The 18,777-nt window shown below is 45.7% G+C and overlaps 1 protein-coding gene across 3 annotated transcripts; it reads right to left on the bottom strand.

Annotated features, from left to right (window-relative positions):
* Positions 1-1,207: 1,207 nt before the first annotated feature.
* On the bottom strand, positions 1,208-18,343 carry klhl24a (kelch-like family member 24a). Of its 3 annotated transcripts, none has more exons than XM_084707289.1 (8): positions 18,127-18,343; positions 16,523-16,631; positions 15,478-16,322; positions 13,613-13,797; positions 9,303-9,421; positions 4,372-4,560; positions 3,214-3,402; positions 1,208-3,046 (listed from the first exon to the last, which is right to left on the bottom strand). In XM_084707289.1, the coding sequence occupies exons 2-8, from the start codon at positions 16,595-16,597 to the stop codon at positions 2,846-2,848; spliced, it is 1,803 nt and encodes a 600-aa protein (XP_084563415.1). In that variant the 5' UTR covers positions 16,598-16,631; positions 18,127-18,343; the 3' UTR covers positions 1,208-2,845. The 3 variants fall into 3 exon arrangements, with proteins under 3 accessions (XP_084563415.1, XP_084563416.1, XP_084563417.1); XM_084707290.1 differs by lacking the exon at positions 18,127-18,343 and adding an exon at positions 17,800-17,873; XM_084707291.1 differs by lacking the exon at positions 18,127-18,343 and adding an exon at positions 17,628-17,750.
* Between the last annotated feature and the right edge of the window lie 434 nt (positions 18,344-18,777).

Here is an 18,777-nt window from a genome sequence, read left to right as displayed (position 1 = left end):
GTAGGTTATAATTTCTTTTTTTTATCAAAATGACATATTTCAATGTATTGGTTCATTCCATGAAGGCACATATGACTGTTATTTCCAAACAAAGCATCTGAAGGCCCCAATCTTGGACACTTATACAGACATATTTTTCCATGAATGCAGGATCAACTGTTACTCCCAGGGGTCTGATCGGAGCAACTGGAAGCCTGAGTTAAAATCCATCAATTGGTTTCCCTGTTTAGCCCTTGAGAGTCGTCCAAAACATTTGCAGACCAATTGTACGTGGCAGAAGAACGTAACACAAGCATCACACATAATCCCATTCACAAGGAAGAGAAAGAAAGTTAGAAACTGAAAAACAACGGATAATCTCACCCAGGCAAAACATTGTATGAAAACCTCTACACTACTAATGAAATTCAATCAATCCATGTGTTACAATGTTTGTGTCCTGTATGAGTAAATCCTCAGTGAAATCACAGACGCACACACACAGTCATTAAGTGTCTCTCTGTCTCTCTGTCTCTCTGTCTCTCTGTCTCTGTCTGTCTCTGTCTGTCTCTGTCTGTCTCTGTCTGTCTCTGTCTGTCTCTGTCTCTGTCTCTCTGTCTCTCTGTCTGTCTGTCTGTCTCTGTCTGTCTCTGTCTGTCTGTCTCTGTCTGTCTCTGTCTGTCTCTGTCTCTGTCTCTCTCTCTCTCTCTCTCTCTCTCTCTCTCTCTCGCTCTCGCTCTCGCTCTCGCTCTCGCTCTCGCTCTCGCTCTCGCTCTCGCTCTCGCTCTCGCTCTCGCATATCAGTCTACTCTGGTCAGCACCCCCAATTTAAAACCCTGAGCAATAAATTCAAAGACAGACTGTGGGTGGGCCAGAGAGATTCTAAATCCTTCCAACGTCCAGCCACAACATTCCTGCATGTGGCACTACTGAAAACACACAGCCAACATGGCTTCTGAAGCTGTCCGTCAGGGTGAATATCAGGTGATACATTGACTTCCTGATATGTTGATCATGGAAACGAATCGCTAACAACTGATCCCAATATCCCCCTCAAGGATGTCGTGCGGCCTTTCCCCCTCAGACTCTGTCAGACCCCCTCTCATTTCTCTCCCTGTGTCACTCTTTTGGTACTCATGGTGGGGATGTGGCGATTCAAAGCAGAGGCAGGTACAGACCAGTTTGAGGTCGCTGACATGCCGTCTTTCTCTCACTCACATACGTCACATGAAAGCAAAGAACATTTACTGATACAGTAAAAAAAAAAAAAAAGATCACAATCATATACACATGTCATATTACTCCACATCATACTGTAAAAGTGCACATTTGGGGCTCTTTGTTACAAAAAACTCAAACACTTTGCAAAATACAAAAGAGATACATTTAAATAAAAAATAAAAAGTTACCTTATTCACAGCAACATATCTCTATTCTAACAACACCAAAAGTAATAGGAGACTTTTACTGACCACAATGCAGACTGTTCAAATTCCCAACATCATATATTTTCCTGCATGAAGCGTACAGGAGAAAATACATGATCTTTCCTAAACAGTGTACACACACACACACACACACACCAGGAGGTATTAATGGTTACCCCCAGCTACATTGTTTATGTGAGTGCCGGTGATGGTCCTATTGAGTCTAAATCAGGTTTGCCTATTGCAGGCCAAGTAAACTGATGAAGTTGCACATTACAGAACAAGCTTCAACCAACTACTGGTGGGTAACTACCTATATGATGTGTCCACACCACAAAGTATAACCCACAAACTTAGAACAGTCTTTGAGGTCTACAAAATCCTGTCATCTAAAAATCACCCAAACACCCACCATCCAAACCAAATAATCTATGTATACATTGCAAACAAGTGCAGTGGTACAGCTAGTTACGTTAATTTCAACAAACTTCCAACAGTAAAAAAAACAAGCACACAAGTATAATTTAAAAGTAAAAACATGTCAAATGTAGGTAACGCAGTACAAATAAAACAAGAAACATTTAAAGGGAGACACGACTGTAACTTATAAAACCACAAGGCATAAATCATTGATGATGAATATGATATAAGAGGAAGTAGCAGATAAAAAAAAAAAAAGTAGGAAGCCTGAACAGGAAAGGGAAGTGAGATCATGCAGAAAGTGGAGTGCTACAGTTTTCCAACCTCAGCATGGGAGACCAGAGATAACAGCAGCAGGGTATCTGCAGCCATAGTCAGGTGGTCAGCGGTGGCACGCTCTGATCACGCCTCCTTCCCTGTCTCCTCTCCGTCCTGGTCAGGATCAGTGAGCCCAGGTGATCTTGAAGGACGGTAAACACGTCGGGACACAGGCGGAGGAGACCGGAGCCCCCCAGGTTTGATCCAAATCAGATCAGTGCCTTGTTCTATGGTACTACCTCTACGTGTATCTGTCCGTGCATCAACGCTTGGTTTCGGTCTTGTCGTTGTAGCTTTCGTTTTACTCGTCGAATGTTTGGTTCTTGGAGATCACGTCAGATACTGGGATGTCACAGTATCTGCTGCCTTTCATCAAACAACAACGTTTTTCCACAGAAACACAGAGGGTGGATAGCTGGAATACAAACTTGTCAAGCGAGATTACTGCTGCATGAGACAATGAGGAGATTAATGAGCCAAAGTCATGCTGGGGTCAACAAAAGAGACTTCAAGACGTGTGCAAGGATGTGCGCTTGCACAGATATGCGTGTTCCCAAAGTTTGCAAATCCCCTGCGTGTTTGTGTCACTGAAAATAATTCAACGGACAGACAGTTTGTGTTAGTTAGTGTGTAACGTGTTTACGTGTGTGTGTGCGTGTGTGTGTGTGTGTGTGTGTGAGAGTGTCTTTGTGTGTCTGCTGTCATGGCTTGTGGAACTTTTCGTTGTATCGGTGGATGGTGACACAACCATGGTAGGAGATGGGCCTTGGCATCGCGGCCACCCCCGTGATGATTCCCGTGGCTGGGTCATAACACAGGATGTTATCTGACGCCTCGCCTGTCTCCCCCCTCCCGCCCAGGACGAAGATCTTCCCGTTACACACCGACATACCACAGCTCTCCTACAGAGGGGAGAGATGAGGAGGGGGAGAGATTTATAGAGATGGAAATGAAATTAGGAGAGTGGAGAGGGAGGGGGGAGAGATGGACAGAGAGATTAGGGTTGATACTGACATTGTTTGGTGTGGCTGTGTGGTTGTGTTGTCATTGTTGTGTTGTGGTTCTTTACCTGCTTGCTGAAGGTGCTGACCACATGCATCCAATAGTCCTCTATTGGGTCATAGCAGAAGATGGACTTGGTGAGACCTCCAGACACGTAGATCAGGTTGTTGAGGGACACCGCCGTGATACAGCGCTTAGCAATGGGAATGTTGGCCCTTAGCAACCAGGAATCGGTCTCTGGGTCATAGCACTGGACCTGCGAGGAGGGATGGTTGATCGTTCATTCTTTTGGCTGAATAGATCCAAATAACAGCTTATACACAACACACTGCACTCACTAGAGACACCATTAAGATGGCGACCCTCGATGACCTGCCTTCTTCCGTGCTCAGTAGAGAAGCATCTGTCTACCAGAAGGAATTCTCTTTGTGTGTCAGGTAGGTGACGTACATCTGGCCCCCGACGCCAAGCCCTCTCTTTTGTCTTCCACCTCCCTCTCGCTGGGTCCCAGACATGCCCATTCTCCTTCTCTTTGATCTACCTCAACGGCACGAGATAAAGCAGGGGAACCAGTATGGACCACAGCCCACTGTCTCCCTTCAGGCCAGTTCCAAATGACCCAAGGGGGTTTTGGAGGGGAGTCACAGCTATCTGAGAGGTCTTCCGAGAGTCAAGTTATGATAGGTTATGCTAGCTTGGAAAGCTTTACCCCAGTTAGTCCCAGTATACAGTATCAGCCTAGAATCAGTCAATAAATCATACTCAGGTGATACAAGCTGTGTCCCTGATCAATCTTCAGGAAAAGGGAAGCCTTTTAGAATTGGCGGACTTCCTTCTCCTGTCTTATCATTCTAGACTTGAACAGACTGTTTGTTCCAATGCAGCCATATCAGTCCTCCCAGCCTGATAGTGACTCTATGACAACCTGAGGGCCTTTGGGTGTTCACCAGCTGATATGACAAGGTTCAATTACTTGTGTGCAACACAATAAAAAGTGAACAATAGGGACAATAAATGTCCTGATTAATTTTAGCGTGAGCTATGATTCACTCATAACCGTCTATATTTAACAGTTCAAGATGACGCCGTCAGCTTTCGAATGTGGATCCACTGGGGAGCAAAACGACTGTGACGTTTCGGACAGTCTCTGACTATTCACCCCCCCCCCCCCCCTCCGCAAGTGCATGATGGGAAGACGCCCTCATGGGCGGTGTTCTCTGCCCACCTTGTCTGAGCAGGTGTTGTCATCGGGCCCTCCTCCAATGACGAAGAGCTTGCTGGCACAGCTGGCCACAGCGGGGGAGCTCACCGCCTCCTTCATGGGGGCCACCTCAGTCCAGCGGTTGGAGAAGGAGTCGTAACACTCCACACTGCTCAGGCGACTCTGACCGTCGTAACCGCCCACGGCATAGACCTGAGAACAACACAACACACACACACACAAACAGGTTAGTTAACATTATTCAACATTCGGATTAGAGTAGAGTAACCCGAACTGTTTATCCACGTATTGTTATTGGCTTTGAGACGGCGGTGCTTATTGAGGCCAGAGCCACGTGTGTTCCCCTCACCCGGACGACAGAGAAAGAACCGGTGAATCAGGTAAACGGTAAAAGTGAGGTGATGCCTCATGACTGGCAGGAGTCCAGCTCCTCTGTGTTCTCCGAACTCATGCTGTAGCCCGGTTTGGCCAGGTATGACACGCACACACAACTGTCTCTTATCGCCACATTGTTCAGAGGGACGTCACAGATTAACCTGATGTATTACCTGACTGATTAACCAGATTAACCTGACTAAAAATGACTAAAAATGACTAAATGTAACCGCCTGTGTCCAGCTTTTTGTTTCGGTCATTTGAGATCACGGTGTGGAGGCAAAACAGGGGGTGGTTGCAGGTGTTTACGCATGACAGTCTTTTCTGATGTGAGGACATTTACCATGTTTGCTAGCGATGTATGCGTGTGTGCGTGTGTGTGTGTGTGTGTATGTTTGCATTCTGTGATGGAGACAGAGATCAGACAGTCTGACAGGTTAGGCAAACAAAAGACGTTCTTGTGTAACTTAGTGCCTGCTGTTCCTGTCTTATATACAGAAAACTTGCCATAAACACGAGAGCAAGGAAGAAGTGGGAGAGGGAGACAGAGAGGGGGAGGAAACAGACAGAGAGGGGGGGGGGAGAGAGAAACAGAGAAAAGGGGAGAATAGAGATGGGGGGTGAACACAGAAAAAGATTAACATAGAGAAAGACAGGAGAATGGAGATGGAAAATATAGGAACATGTAAAGAAATAGAGGGAAACCCACAGGACATATCTGTATAGCAACGGTGTCAGCTCTACCGACTTTTCAAACTGCAAAACAGACCAACCAATTGACACTCCCTCCAACTACTCATGCAGTCTCCCACAGCTGGCACTAACCCAACCACAACACAGAGTACAGAGAGAGAGAGGGAGAGACATGAAATTGAGAGAGAGCAAGAGATAGAAAACCAAGAGCATTGTCAAGCTTTTCCACAAGAGTCAGAAGACACCCACATGTCGATAACAAGCCACCAGTTCACAGAGGGACAAAGACAGTGTGTGTAAGTGTGTGGGTATGAACACGCGTGTGGATGAATGCGTGCGTCTGTGTAAGTGTGTGTGTATAGCGTGTAAGTGAGAGCAACCACAGGTCACAAAGGGGCAGAACCACCGCTCACTCCCCCCCCCCCGCCACTCTCTGTAAGGACAGACGCTCCTTCTCATGTGGACACATTGACCCACAGGGGAGTGGAAGGAAGGAAAGGGTCTAATGGCTGTTGCTCTCAGCCTCCAGGCCCTGAACACACTCTCCACAAACACTCTATATAAGCGCATTCCTCATAGGCTTGATAAGGACAATAGATACTCTGCACACACTTGCGAAATGTTATTGAGTTGTAAATAACGGCACTTGTCCAAGCACGGTTATATCAAATGCATCTCCAGCGAGACAGACATAGGTACCCACACATGCAACATTCCAAACTTATTTGATCCAAAGACTTTAGAACCCCACTCACACGCGCGCGCTCCGCCACGTGACCGAACAGGAGAGCTACTTTTGGAGAGGAAAACAGCGGTGACCTAGATTACTCTGCTTTCTCTGACAGAGAGCCATACCAGATGGACATCAGAGGAAGTAAGTATCACGGACAGCCTAAAGGAGTGTGTGTGTGTGTGTGTGTGTGAGTTACTGTGTGTGTTTGTGGTGAGAAGTGTTTCGTCGGGGGAGTGGAGGGTATATGAGATGTGAAATTAGGAAATGTGAGTGTCCATCTAACACATGAAAACATGGGAAGAAGTTCTGGCTTCAGCTCTCCAAGAATCAGCAGCAGTGACCTGGAGAGGAAATGACCTACTCTAGAGAGGAAGTCAATGTATTTATAAACAATAATCTTCTGCATGCCAAAACCCTACAGTCCCTAACATATGGAAAAACAGCAACAGTTACAGAGGGGAGAGGAGATAAGGGGATAACGAGATTTAAAAACAGGGTTGACAGACTTTTGTTAATCTCAGATTGAATCAAACCTTATCTCCAAAGAGGAGAGAGGTCTGTGAGATGAGAGTGTAAGAAGAAGGCAGAGTCCAACATCATCACTCGGGGATCAAAACAACGCTTTTTAGAGAACTGAGAAAAGGGTGAAAAGAAAGCAGATGAAAGAAAAGACACAATAAAGAAAGTGTGGTGCAGACACACAGGAAGTGGTCGGGCAAAATAATCTCTGCAAGGATTTATAGCAGTTTTTCCTAGACTTCCCAACACTAAAAGTCTTATCGGTTCCCTATCGGCTGTATGCCTGTGCCTTTCAGATTGCCTCTGTAGTGACATTGGAAATGTGCTATGTCTCTCAGGCCCTAAGGCAATGTTACAGACATAATATATAATGACTAGGTTTGTGAACTAATGTAGTTGGCTGAGCGGTTAGGGAATTGGGCTAGTAATCAGAAGGTCGCTAGTTCGATTCCCGGCTGTGCCAAATGACGTTGTGTCCTACTTGCCTCGGGGGGGAATGTCCCTGTACTTACTGTAAGTCACTCTGTATAAGAGCCTCTGCTAAAATACATAGTAGTAAATGTAAACTACGGAATGTCCCTGCTCTTCTTGGAAAGTGTCTCCGTAGGGTCAGTGTACAGCAGCTCTCGGATAACCCTGTACACGATGTCTTCTTCCCTCCCCCCATTTAGCAGACACTTGTATCCAAAGCAGCGTATAGTACAGGGGGTGGGATTTGAACTTTGACCTGCAGTCATGTGCTTTAACCTCTGAACTATGTTTGCACATGCTGTACTGTAAACATGCAGACAGGGACGCCAGAAGCACATGCAATGTTCTGTACGAACCTTCCTCTGCTTTTCCTGTATTGTTCTTAAACTAGCTCAACAGGTCTATGCTGTCTAAATCACACACATTCTTCCTTATAACCAAAACAATACTGTAGTTGACCACCGGTCTAGGTGCTTGTATTGCACATTGTCTTACATAGCTCTTTACGTGAGAGCCTGTAATTGACATTATGTACACACCGTTGTAAGTACTTACTGCCTTACTCAATAATTAGTGGACTGTGAACTTCACACATTAGTCAATGCACACACACACACACAGGCCTACACACACAGGTGCAAGCATGCAGACACACACTCAAATACAGTCCCACATGATTACATGCTTTAATTCAGTAATGCCTCAGTGGTTTGTTGTGATCTGCAGCGATTGCGCAAACCATCTGGCTCTGGCAGGCCTCTCCCTGGCCAGACTGCGTGGGTCTGGCTGGCTCTTTTACAAAGCGCCCAGGGGACCTGTGTGCCATAGCACAGTGAGGTCACAAGATACCCTGGCACGACACAGCTAGAAAACACACTGGACATGTGGTGAAACAGCTCACATCCACCCAGGTTGAAATACAGCAAGGCCCTCTTCATTCAGTTATAGCACATTAGAGGAAGCTAGTGAGGTCTCTAATGCTTGGCAAGAATGGCTGTGATGATGATGATGATGAACATGTTTAAAACATAAACTTCACATTTAGGGGGTGAAAATGAAGAAATACACTGACCAGAGAACATGACTGAGAAAAAAGGGGAAGAATACAGGTTGATCTGAAACAAAACGTTCCATTGAGCAGCTTTGAACAATGCTATGTCACGTGTTTTCAGATCAGATACCAGATCCTGAGCCAACGGTTCCACCAACTGTGAAAGTTGATGCACTTGTTTAATAACAGGGGGCTACCCGCCTGCTGCCTCCGCGTGGGCCTGAGTTGAGCTGACGGTTTATAAGCCTTGGGGCTGCCTGCCATACCTCTCCTGTCATTCTCTAAAAGAGTGAAGATGGAAAAACGTGCCTGGGTGATTCAGCCATGTTGCAAAGATGATCTGCGAGGAGGACAGTAGATTTGTGAGGCCTGCCCAGAGAACATAGTAATACTGCTGGTCTCTGATTACATGCTGTACTTACTGCATGTTCAATTTGTACGTCGCTTTGGATAAAAGCATCTGCTAAATGAATAAAATGTAAATTGAAGACGTGTCCTATGGTACTGAACTACCTGTCAGTTCTCTGGCCATTACAAGAATTTGTGTGCAATGATACACGGTGAGCAGTCTTTTATCTTTTATCAGTCACTTTAAAGTTCCCTGTAGGTTGCATTCTTTTAAAATGACGTCCGTCAAGCACTTTTCCTCATATCTCCATTTGTCAAGCAAATCAAACAGACGCTCAGGTTATGCTCTGCTAGTTGAAGTGATCTGTTAAGGGCGCTTTTCCTATTTCTTTCGACGACACATCAGACACCCGTTGCCAAGCACTTCCTGTTAGCTCACCTGACCAGAACTGCCGGCAGTTTCTCAGCTTTACATTACAATGCTGATGCATTTCCTCCATTGACGCCTGTGTGTCGTCATGACGTCTAGATTTTTGTCTCTACAGACCTTCCTGTAGGCACGTCGTGATCTGTTCACACTGCCCAAACAAATGACATCAAACACCAACAACAGTTTGGTTGGTTTGAGGTGATATGCCTGTTGGCGTTTGTTGGGGCAATGTGACAATGTCATCTGGTGTTTGTTGGCGTCTGTTGGGGCAGTGTGAGCTAGGTGTACAGGGCTGGAGCCGAAGGGGCGCTCACCTTGCCCAGGAGGACGGCCATCTTGTGCCTCCAGCGGCCCTTGTTGAGGGAGGCCACTCGGATCCACAAGTTGAGCTGGGAGTTGTACATCCACACGTCACGGCTGTTGATGCGACCCCCTTGAATAACACAAACACAAGCACGTTTTGAGATTGTATTCATTTTAGCAGATGCTTTTCAACAGTGCACACGTGTAGAATACACGCGTGTATTGTCTCCATGTCTACATCAAGCATTTTAATACGATCGATGTGAAACACAGTATTGACAGTATGCCAATGTGCACAAACAATAGAAGAAAATACAAAAATATGATCTAATCTATCGGCTACTGATGCATTTCTAAGAATAGCCATAGACTCAACTGTAAACTTATCGGGTCTGATAGAAACGACGACTCTAAAAATAAAGCTGTCTTCACAATCAGAAAAAAACCCCACAGATAATCCATAAAAATATTATTTTTTGGGACTAAAATGTCAAGGCCATTGTTCACGAGGGCACAGCTGATGGCTTATCTCATCAAGAGCAGGCTCCATGTGTAAACCCAGTAATCAAAGTCCAGGCCCTCACTAACCAAACACAGTCAACACTTTCACACACCTGCCACCTCTTTACACAGCTTTGACTCCAACATGTCTTTGTATTTAGAGTTCAAACATCAACGATTTTTAATGAGCTTTTAAACATACACACATTTGCACACATATTTGTACACACACACACACATGTATAAACACACGTGCATGTATGTGCATACACACACACACAGTGTGGATCCTTTGTAAATGACAGAGCAGCAGTTGATTGGTTTCTTCCTCTGTCTCTGGGCAAACCCGTACTCAAAGGAATCGTTTTTTTCCTTTCTCTTCCTCCACAGGCAAGAAAAACAACATTCAACACTGCGTGTCCCAGACACGTGTAGAACAAGTCACAACGCAACACCAATCTCTACCTCCCTCCCTCTCTCTTTGCCTTTATCCCTATCTCTCTCTCTCTCTCTCTCTTTCTCTCTCATACTTTTTCTCACATTTTCCACACCTGCGTGTTGATTCTCCACAGTCTGAATCAAAAGGCCTAGTTGATCCCTGCGACAACACATGAGAAGCACTGAACCAACAGAACTTGATATAGACTAAGAGTAGAATATAGGTCAAAACCACACAAGAGCAACATCGTCCCTCTGGCATGAGGCGGAAGCAGAGCAGACAAAAGGCTGATTAACGATGAGGCTGAGGCTGTGAGCTATGAAAATCAAAGAGTACTTGATAAAGGTCCAGCAGAAGGCTAGGGCCTAACTACCCTGTGATCATGCACACAGGAGGGGCTTCAAACAGGACTTGTCGTGAGACAGCATGGAGCTTGGTTAAAGGTGCTGAGAGGGCAATCGGACATTTCTGCACTAACGTACACAAACAACAACTGTGTTGTTTGCCACCCCCTGAATGAGAATCCCATAGTAAACATATCAATTGTGCTCGTTGTTTTGGATGACAACAAGACTCTGCTTAACGCCTCCATTGCTTAGCCCTGTGTTTTTCTCAGGGCAGGAGCTTCCAACTGAACAATGGGTCTCCATACCTGGTACAATAACTCATGGGCTCAACCCTCCATAATGACACATCATTATAATCCAGTATGGTCTACAACCACTGTGGTGCAATTTTGTCTGTCTCGGAAGAGTGGTTTTCTTTAGTGAAGAGGGTGGTGATATCCTGTTTGGTAGTAGGCAACAAATAATATATCCCTTTTATCTACCACAGCAAACAAAACAAATGGTTTGGCTCATTGGTTACATTCATATGAGCATTGGCTTCTTTCTTCACATTGTCAGCCATGGTCATTAACAGACTTGTGTTCACTGGGGAAAGAAACAGGCTTGTGATGTGATCCAGTCCATATGAACTTTGTCCTTTCTCCCTGGCCTCTAGTATGAGCGAAGCAGGTTCAGGCATGGCACTCGGGCAGCGTAAGGTCAGATCACCCATCGCCGTGCGCTCAGACCATAGGCTTATCTCGATAGGCGGAGCTACCAAGTCGCTCATGCACACAGACGCATTGTCGAACCTGCTGTCTGCGTTGCTGCCGCCCACCACCGTCCCCTTCTCCCCCATGTTTTCTGTCTGTGCTCCCCGCGGGGGATTTAACTTGTTGCTCCCTGCCTCATGTCAGGCATGCTGCAGTGAAGGCAGGGAGCGCTTCCCTATGGACAACTATTCCGCCAATGTAAAACCATTTGTCATGTGTATGAATAAATGGTGAAATCAATCACGTGAGTGTCTTGACTGAACTGACATAGCTGGGTGGCAGAGGAACCAGGCTTATTCTGGCTGCTTCAGCTAAATCAGTTAACAAAGAGGAGAGAAACTTATGGACTACATCTATGGACTGACCTGTTGAACAGAATTCTTTCTTAAGTTCTCTTGAGTGGGAAAGAGCTCATGGATGATTTTGGTGGCAGAAATACTGTACATTTGCAAACATCTATTTGCGTACGGTACCTGTCATTATGGTAATTATTTGAGAAATTCCAATCATTGGGTCACATGCTTACATTCCCTGTAGACCTCTCCACCAGGCATGCAAATCTGACTCTCTAGCCATTGGCTGTCGTCACAGTTCTGTATTTTCATAAACCCCCAACACTTAGGATTCCAGCCCACCATTCTTCAACAATACTTCTAGGTCAAGTGTTCTGGTGGTTGACAGTACAGTGTTGTGAGAACAAGGGGTCTGTGGTAAAAGACCGGCTCCAGTCAGGTCCAGACAAGACAGAGGCCCCCGGTGCCCTTTTGATGCTGCCTAGTCTATTTCAGACCACAGCTTACTGCAGCTGTGCCGGAGACTGGAGGCCCTCCAAAGTATGTGTCCCAGAGGAAGAGAAGGGAGGGGGGGGGGGATAGAGAGGAACAGACCAGGAGTAAAGGGGGTTCAAAGGAAAAACGTGGAAGATCTGAACTGAGACAGAAGTCTCTGTTTTGGGGAAAACATTTAAAAAAGAAGCCAGTACAGTGAGGTGGGGGAGGACTGGGGAAGTGAGATAGAGAGCAAGGACGAGATAGGGAGAAACAAAGAGAGAGAGAGATAAAGAGATAGAGATAGAGATAGAGAGAGAGAGAGAGAGAGAGATAGATGTTTACTTTTCCAGGCACTGCTTCTGGGATGATTGAGAGCAGGCACGTGAGGACTTGGCAAAAAGGCAGCAAGGAATATAAACATGACTCTCTCCTAAAGCTCTCTACCAGAGCTCTGTCTATCTCTCACTATCTTTTTAGGTCATAAATAGAATCTTGGAGTAAATCAAGCATCCATGTTTTCATACAAACACTGATGTAGTTGATGTAAAAAAACACATTGCAGTTTTACAAATCCTTCCTATTATACCTTAACCGGTGAACAGTTAATCAACAAAACCACTGATAAGCAATAGCTTCAGACAAAGGCTTCGTAGTGCATACGAGTAAAAAAGAATGAAATGCAGTTAATAAAGCTCATGTTGCTTTCATTAGGAACAGTGTATGACGTGAGGCTTCTGCCCTGTTAAATCAAGGCCCTGCTGAGGTTAGTAAAAGAGAGGGTTGCACCATACTTGGCTGGTACTCTCTTCCCAGCATGCATCAGGCAGGTCAGAAGGCTACAAGTCACAGCGGCCATGAAAAGACTGATCTACAATCAGCCTGCAATCCTGTTCAGCAACTTCTCACCAGCTACACAACTGACCTGTGATCAGTCCCCTACAGAGTTCCTTGAAAGACATCAACAACAAGTTGTGTGACCCTAAGCACGGGCCAATTGGGGAAAGAAAGTGAAGAGGAAGCTGTCCAAAGAGGGCCTCCCTGTGCAGTGAGCCTGGAGTGTGAGCCCAGATGTTGTTCTCACATTTTCCTCTGACTCAAACGGCCTGTGGCTAAATAAAACACCCAAGGCTAACAGCCACCGCCTCCCAGCTTGTCTTCCTTGTCCACTGTGCCAGTCCTTAATACTGAAACTGGGCTCACTGAGGACCAGCAACATGAGACAGGCACATTGGTTACAGATATTTGAAATAGGATTCAGACATAGCCAGGTAGGATGTAGGGTATAAGCAAACTACATCTTGTGTAAACGCAGGGGCGCCGCCAGGAATTTTGGGCCCCATAAAAAATTAATAGTTGTTCTATTTTTTGGGGGCCCCCCTCAGTCAGGGGCCCTTGGAATTGTCCTAACTTTTCCCCCCTATACGGCGCCCCCGTGTAAACCAGGTTAAACCTTGTTGTCCAAAATCAATCAAGTCTAACGGCTCCATGCAACATCAGCGTGGCGGCTCTTACCTGACACCAGGATGTCGTTGCGCAGGGCACAGACGGCATACTCTGACTTTGTGAACTCAGGAAGCTTGGCCAGGGACTTCCACTCGCCCGTCACCGGGTCGTAACACTCGGTGTAGGGCAGGTTGAAGCCTCCCACTCTCTCACAGCCTCCCACCACCACGATCACCTCAGAGAAGCCTGTCGACCTGTGGAGACAGGGAGAGAACGAGAGGGGGTTAGAGAAGGCCGGACCTTAGACAGGAACAGCAGCATTAATATGATGATGGTGGACCTCAGAGAGAGGATGATTTCATATGCCGGGACAGGTGGAGAATGGAATGGGGATATTGTTTCTGTTGGCTTGTATGTGGCATCCAATTATTTTTTGAGACAAAAAGAAGAGAATAAAATATCACACTAGGGGCGAAACTGACTATCTGATTTCCTTGCCATAAGCGAAACTCACACGCTGAATACATTTCATTTCCTTTAGACTAGCAACGGTGATCCACTGCTGGCCCTCAGGCAACAGTTTGGAAATACCGTCTGTGTACCCTATCATAGACATCCCACCATCAGAATCAGCATGCTGCTCGAATCCTCACCATTACCCTCTCAGCACCAGCAGGATGTCTGTGCACTTTCCCCCACATTCTAATGTCTTCCTTCATGTTGGCCGTTTCGAGGTGTGTGGAAGTGGGGGGGGAGGCAGTTCTCACGTGTGTGCTACCCAGTAACAAAGCACAGACAGTTCTGAGGAGAGCTAACGGAGGACCGCGAGGCCCTGGGGGTGTCCCTGTAGATCTGGGGTGTTGGTAAGGTGGGCGGAGTAGGAGGAGAGGAGAACTCATGAATCTGTCGACAGCCACAGGTCTTTCTCTATATCTCAGGTTTGGAGGGCCCCAGGGCTATGCAAACTCAGTCAGACAGACACAAACAGACACCCACACGAGAGCAGCTACCTGGCTGATCTTGTTTTATCTGCCTGGATACTGACACGATTGAACTCAAACACCTTTGCTAACTGCCACTGAACCAGTAGATACATATACGGATTAACCCTTAGAAGATAAGCAGCAAGTGGTAGGGCAGCACAAAGAGTTGATCTGTCATCACGATCAACAACTTAGGGAAGTCTGGCTCCAGTCAAGGTTGTATTTCTACAACAGTTGCAACCAAACTTTCAACGGGTACAGTCCGCCTAAACGTGTAACGAAAATTGGATCACAAAAGATTGGGTAAATGGGGTACAAAGAGTTAACCCTATCTGGTCATAAAAGGCTAGCTTAACGCCTCCAAATACATGCATGTTTGCCTTTATCAGTGACTCTACTTCCATTCTCGTATGACAAGATGAAACAATGTATGTTCCTTCAGTGATAGCAGCTCCTTGCAACATTCCCCTTGTTTTCAGGAGAAGTCGAATGCGTATGGACAAGTTATGCCTTGTCATGACACATTTATATTAGAAATTGGGCTTATGAATCTATTCTCACTCAATGAAGGCTCTGTGTGCTTAGCTAAGCACAACAAACTGTGTATAGAGAGAGAGAATGAGTATCCACACACGCAAACACACATACAACCTCAAAGGGTAATTGAGTGCGTGAGTATGTTGAAACCCCAACCATATAGGAAAACACAGTGGAATGTCTATCCATCTCTGTATGTCTCTCTCTTCCTCTTTCTCTCCCTCTCATCACGTCTGTCACCTGTCTTTTAACCAAAGACGAAGGTGGTTGGAATTTGAACGCTCCTTATGCAAAGCACATTTAAACAGCAGGTCTTAGTAGAAAATACCAACACACCAACTCACAGTAAAAAGAGCTGAGCATGCCTGTGAGCTTGTGTCGTCGTAAATGACAACACTTCCTATTCATGGTTACCTGCGTGGCCGTGTCCTGGGTGACATCATCTCGTTCCCCAGCACGTGGTAGCGCCGGGCCTCATGCAGCAGCTGGTAACACTCCGGAGCATTCTGAATCAGCTGGTCTCCCTCCACTGTCTGCACAAAGTAGTTTGGGTGCAGCAGGGGCAGGCGCACGTGGTGGAGCAGCTCCTTCAGCAGGGGCCTCCTGTTCTCCACCGTGTGGTACACCCAGCGCATCACCGCCTCAAACACCATCTCCTCTTTCCCGATGGCCAGCTCGTCGCTCCCGATGTACTCCTCCAGCTCGTCCATCCTCAGGTCCAGGAACTCCTCGTGCTGGGCCACGTCGGGGAAGTTGGCCAGGGCGTAGCTGCGGCAGCGGCTGGCCAGCTGCTTGAGGGCGTGGGCGTCGGCGAAGCGCTGGATACCCAGGCAGTTGCAGGGGTCCAGCTGGTCCTCTAGAAACTTGGCGCAGGCGTCACGCAGCGTGGAGATCTGGAAGAGGCTGGAGGTCTCGAACAGGAACTGGACGTTGTCGGTGGTGATCTTGGCCCGGCCCGTGTACACGTAGCTGAGGAAGGAGTCCATGGCCTCGGCCAGGATGCCGTTGATCTCCACCAGCATTTCGCGGCTCTCGCGGTGGTCGTTGCAGAACATGGCCCGGAAGTAGGAGGAGCAAGCGGAGAGCACGGCTCGGTGGCAGGGGAACTCGCGGCCCTGCACGCTGATGACCACGTCGGTGAACAGGCGGCTGTCGCGGAACTCGTTGAAAACCTGGAGGATGGTCTCGGAGTGGGACGAGCCGGAGGAGAAGTCCAAGATGTCCTGACTCGTCAGATTCTTGGAGTCCACCTCGAACACCTTGGGAGTTATAGCAAACGACAACGTTGTTGCGTTTCAAAGTTGAGGGTCTGGAAACGGATCATGTCGCAGTTGACTGTCCCGGTTGGTCAGTCAAGATACTTCAAACGCACAGACATGTATCTTCACCATTACAAAAACTGACAATTGTGCCACGAGCATAGAAAACGACTTGTCTGGCGGTGTTTGTAGAAACTCACCTTGCGTTTGACGGCAGGGGAGTCCCGGGTCCCCGAGTCCTCTCTGTTTAGCCTTCTGCCCAAGATCAACACCATGGCTGCTGCCTCACCGTAGAGATCTGCTCTAGTCCTGAGGGGGAAATGGAGAGGGACAAAGAGACAGAGTGTTTAAATGCATTGTGTACTGTACATTAATTATTTAATATCGCAAAATAAGTGTGTGACAAATGTTTCACTTAATAACATCATGTGTTGTTGAGGGTGGGGGTGGGGTGGTTAGATGGAGCAATAGAGGAACTGCAGGCTACAGAGGCAAATAAGTCACAAGGGAAGTATGTGAAACAGAACAAGACACAAAAAAAAGACGTAACACAAACAATTCCAGAGCCCTGAGCCCTAGGATAAAGTTACAGTGTTTTGCATCACTGCTACGAGAGACTGGTAGTTTTGAGTATTGAATTTTAAGCTAGAAGAAATACTTCGGAAGACCTCCTGGGGCTATGTAACAGTTTTCCTTCAAGTTCTGTAGGTGACATGGTAGGCCTACATATTCATTTCACAAAAACCAGAGGGGAGGGTTAGGCAACATTGGCAAGGACAACCCACATGTCAATCAGGTTTGTTTTGGGAAAGCCAAGTTAGGACTGTAAAGAATGAGCAATAATAATGTTTTCAACCGTGATGTTTGAAGACTGAACAACAATGATTGCGTTTGACTGCCAAACAGATTGATTCACATTACAGCAGGGTCCCTCTTTCTCAAGTTATTTTGTTACTCTCCATAAAATAGAGACTATTTTTATATGATACATTTAGGCCTATTGTTTTATGACTTGAGAGAAATTTGAGAGAGAATAAAATTACAGGCAAAGACACTAAAACAACACAATATCACCTTTAGTTTTTTTAAGTATCAGTCTGACAATTTGCGACGTGTTTATAAAACATGACTAGCGTTACGTGAATAACTGTTTGCGCGCGTATCATACACATGGAAGTAGCCTGGCTTCTTGTGGACAATGGTCACGGAACAGAATCCTACTTGCACCAGTCTGCAGTGCTAAAAAGATGACGTGAAGTCATATTCAGTCGAGTTATTAATAGCGTGCACCTCGGAAAAACGTACCCATTATCGCAAACAAAACACACCTATTTGTGTTTTTGTGTCAGTGCGTCGGTGGACTCAAGCAGAAATAATGAGGACAGGTTTTGCCAGTGCTCCCTGACACGCAATTTACCCCATCATATCCTACATTTAAATTTATATTACTTTATGCATTTTACTGCCTCTATAATACCATTATTTGATGCAATCTTGTAATCGGGTAGCTCACAGTTAGAAGAGATTTTAACCAAGCGCACGATAATAAACAGATGTTCCCATGGCAATTTTTGGAGTAAACGTTCGTTTCTATTTGTGTTTATTTTAATATGAGGTAGCAACGCTGCAGCAGTAATAGCATGCAGACAACGACTTGCAGATTTATGCAAATAATGTAGATATAAAATGTATATAAATACATTTGAGAAGTAATCAATATTTAATTGAAATGAACTTGCATGTGAACGTCTAATACATTTCTCCAGAGTCTATAGACAGTTAAAAAATATTAACAGAATCATACCTTATACAGAAGTTCCCGAACAAAACAATCCAAGTAGGCTAGTTTGTATAGGAGAAAAAGCACACAAAAAAAAGAAAAGAAAAGTTTTTCCTGAGAATAACGACTATCCTGTAGGCTACAAGTTAAATTTCTTAACGAAGGGAACTAAATTATATAAATCATGCACCAGACATTGTGACTTGTTATGATGGAGACAAAGAAACAGTACTGAGCTGTAAACATAGAACAGAGTTGGGCTATATGTCACATCCTTAAAAAACATACTGTTCCAAGTCAGCTGGAGACGTAGGGGGATCATGGGTAGTGTATTTCGTGTGAGAGGGAAGTCCTTATTTCTGGATGGGGAAAAACAGCACGTCCCAAGATACGCCTGTCCTCCACGTGGCTATTCTTTGTTTGCAAACAAAACAGCTTTTAGGACAAAAAACGGTCAACCATTAAGCTGCCAAGTCAGATTGTGTAATAATCTGGATATTTGCCGTAAAGTAAAATGTTGCCTAATAGGGCAACGTATTTTTGAGTGAGTGTGAGTGTATAGTTTAAATATATATTTTTTTAACTTTGCCATGGTCCACATGTCCAATTAATGATGGAAAAGTTACATTATTTACAAAACATCGTTAAACAACTTCATAGCACAATCGTTCCTTC

Source organism: Hypomesus nipponensis, chromosome 10 (genome assembly GCF_054491055.1).
Source record: "Hypomesus nipponensis isolate SF chromosome 10, ASM5449105v1, whole genome shotgun sequence".
Lineage (NCBI taxonomy): Eukaryota > Metazoa > Chordata > Actinopteri > Osmeriformes > Osmeridae > Hypomesus > Hypomesus nipponensis.
Note: the sequence above shows the minus strand (reverse complement) of the source record. Positions and strands in the feature narration are given on the sequence as shown.

Coding starts and splice junctions, on each gene's coding strand:
- klhl24a (XM_084707289.1), bottom strand. CDS start 16,597: ATGGTGTTGATCTTGGGCAGAAGGCTAAACAGAGAGGACTCGGGGACC. Junction 3,403..4,371: donor ACAACACCTGCTCAGACAAG/GTGGGCAGAGAA, acceptor CCCTCCTCGCAG/GTCCAGTGCTATGACCCAGA. Junction 3,047..3,213: donor TCAGCACCTTCAGCAAGCAG/GTAAAGAACCAC, acceptor TCCCCTCTGTAG/GAGAGCTGTGGTATGTCGGT.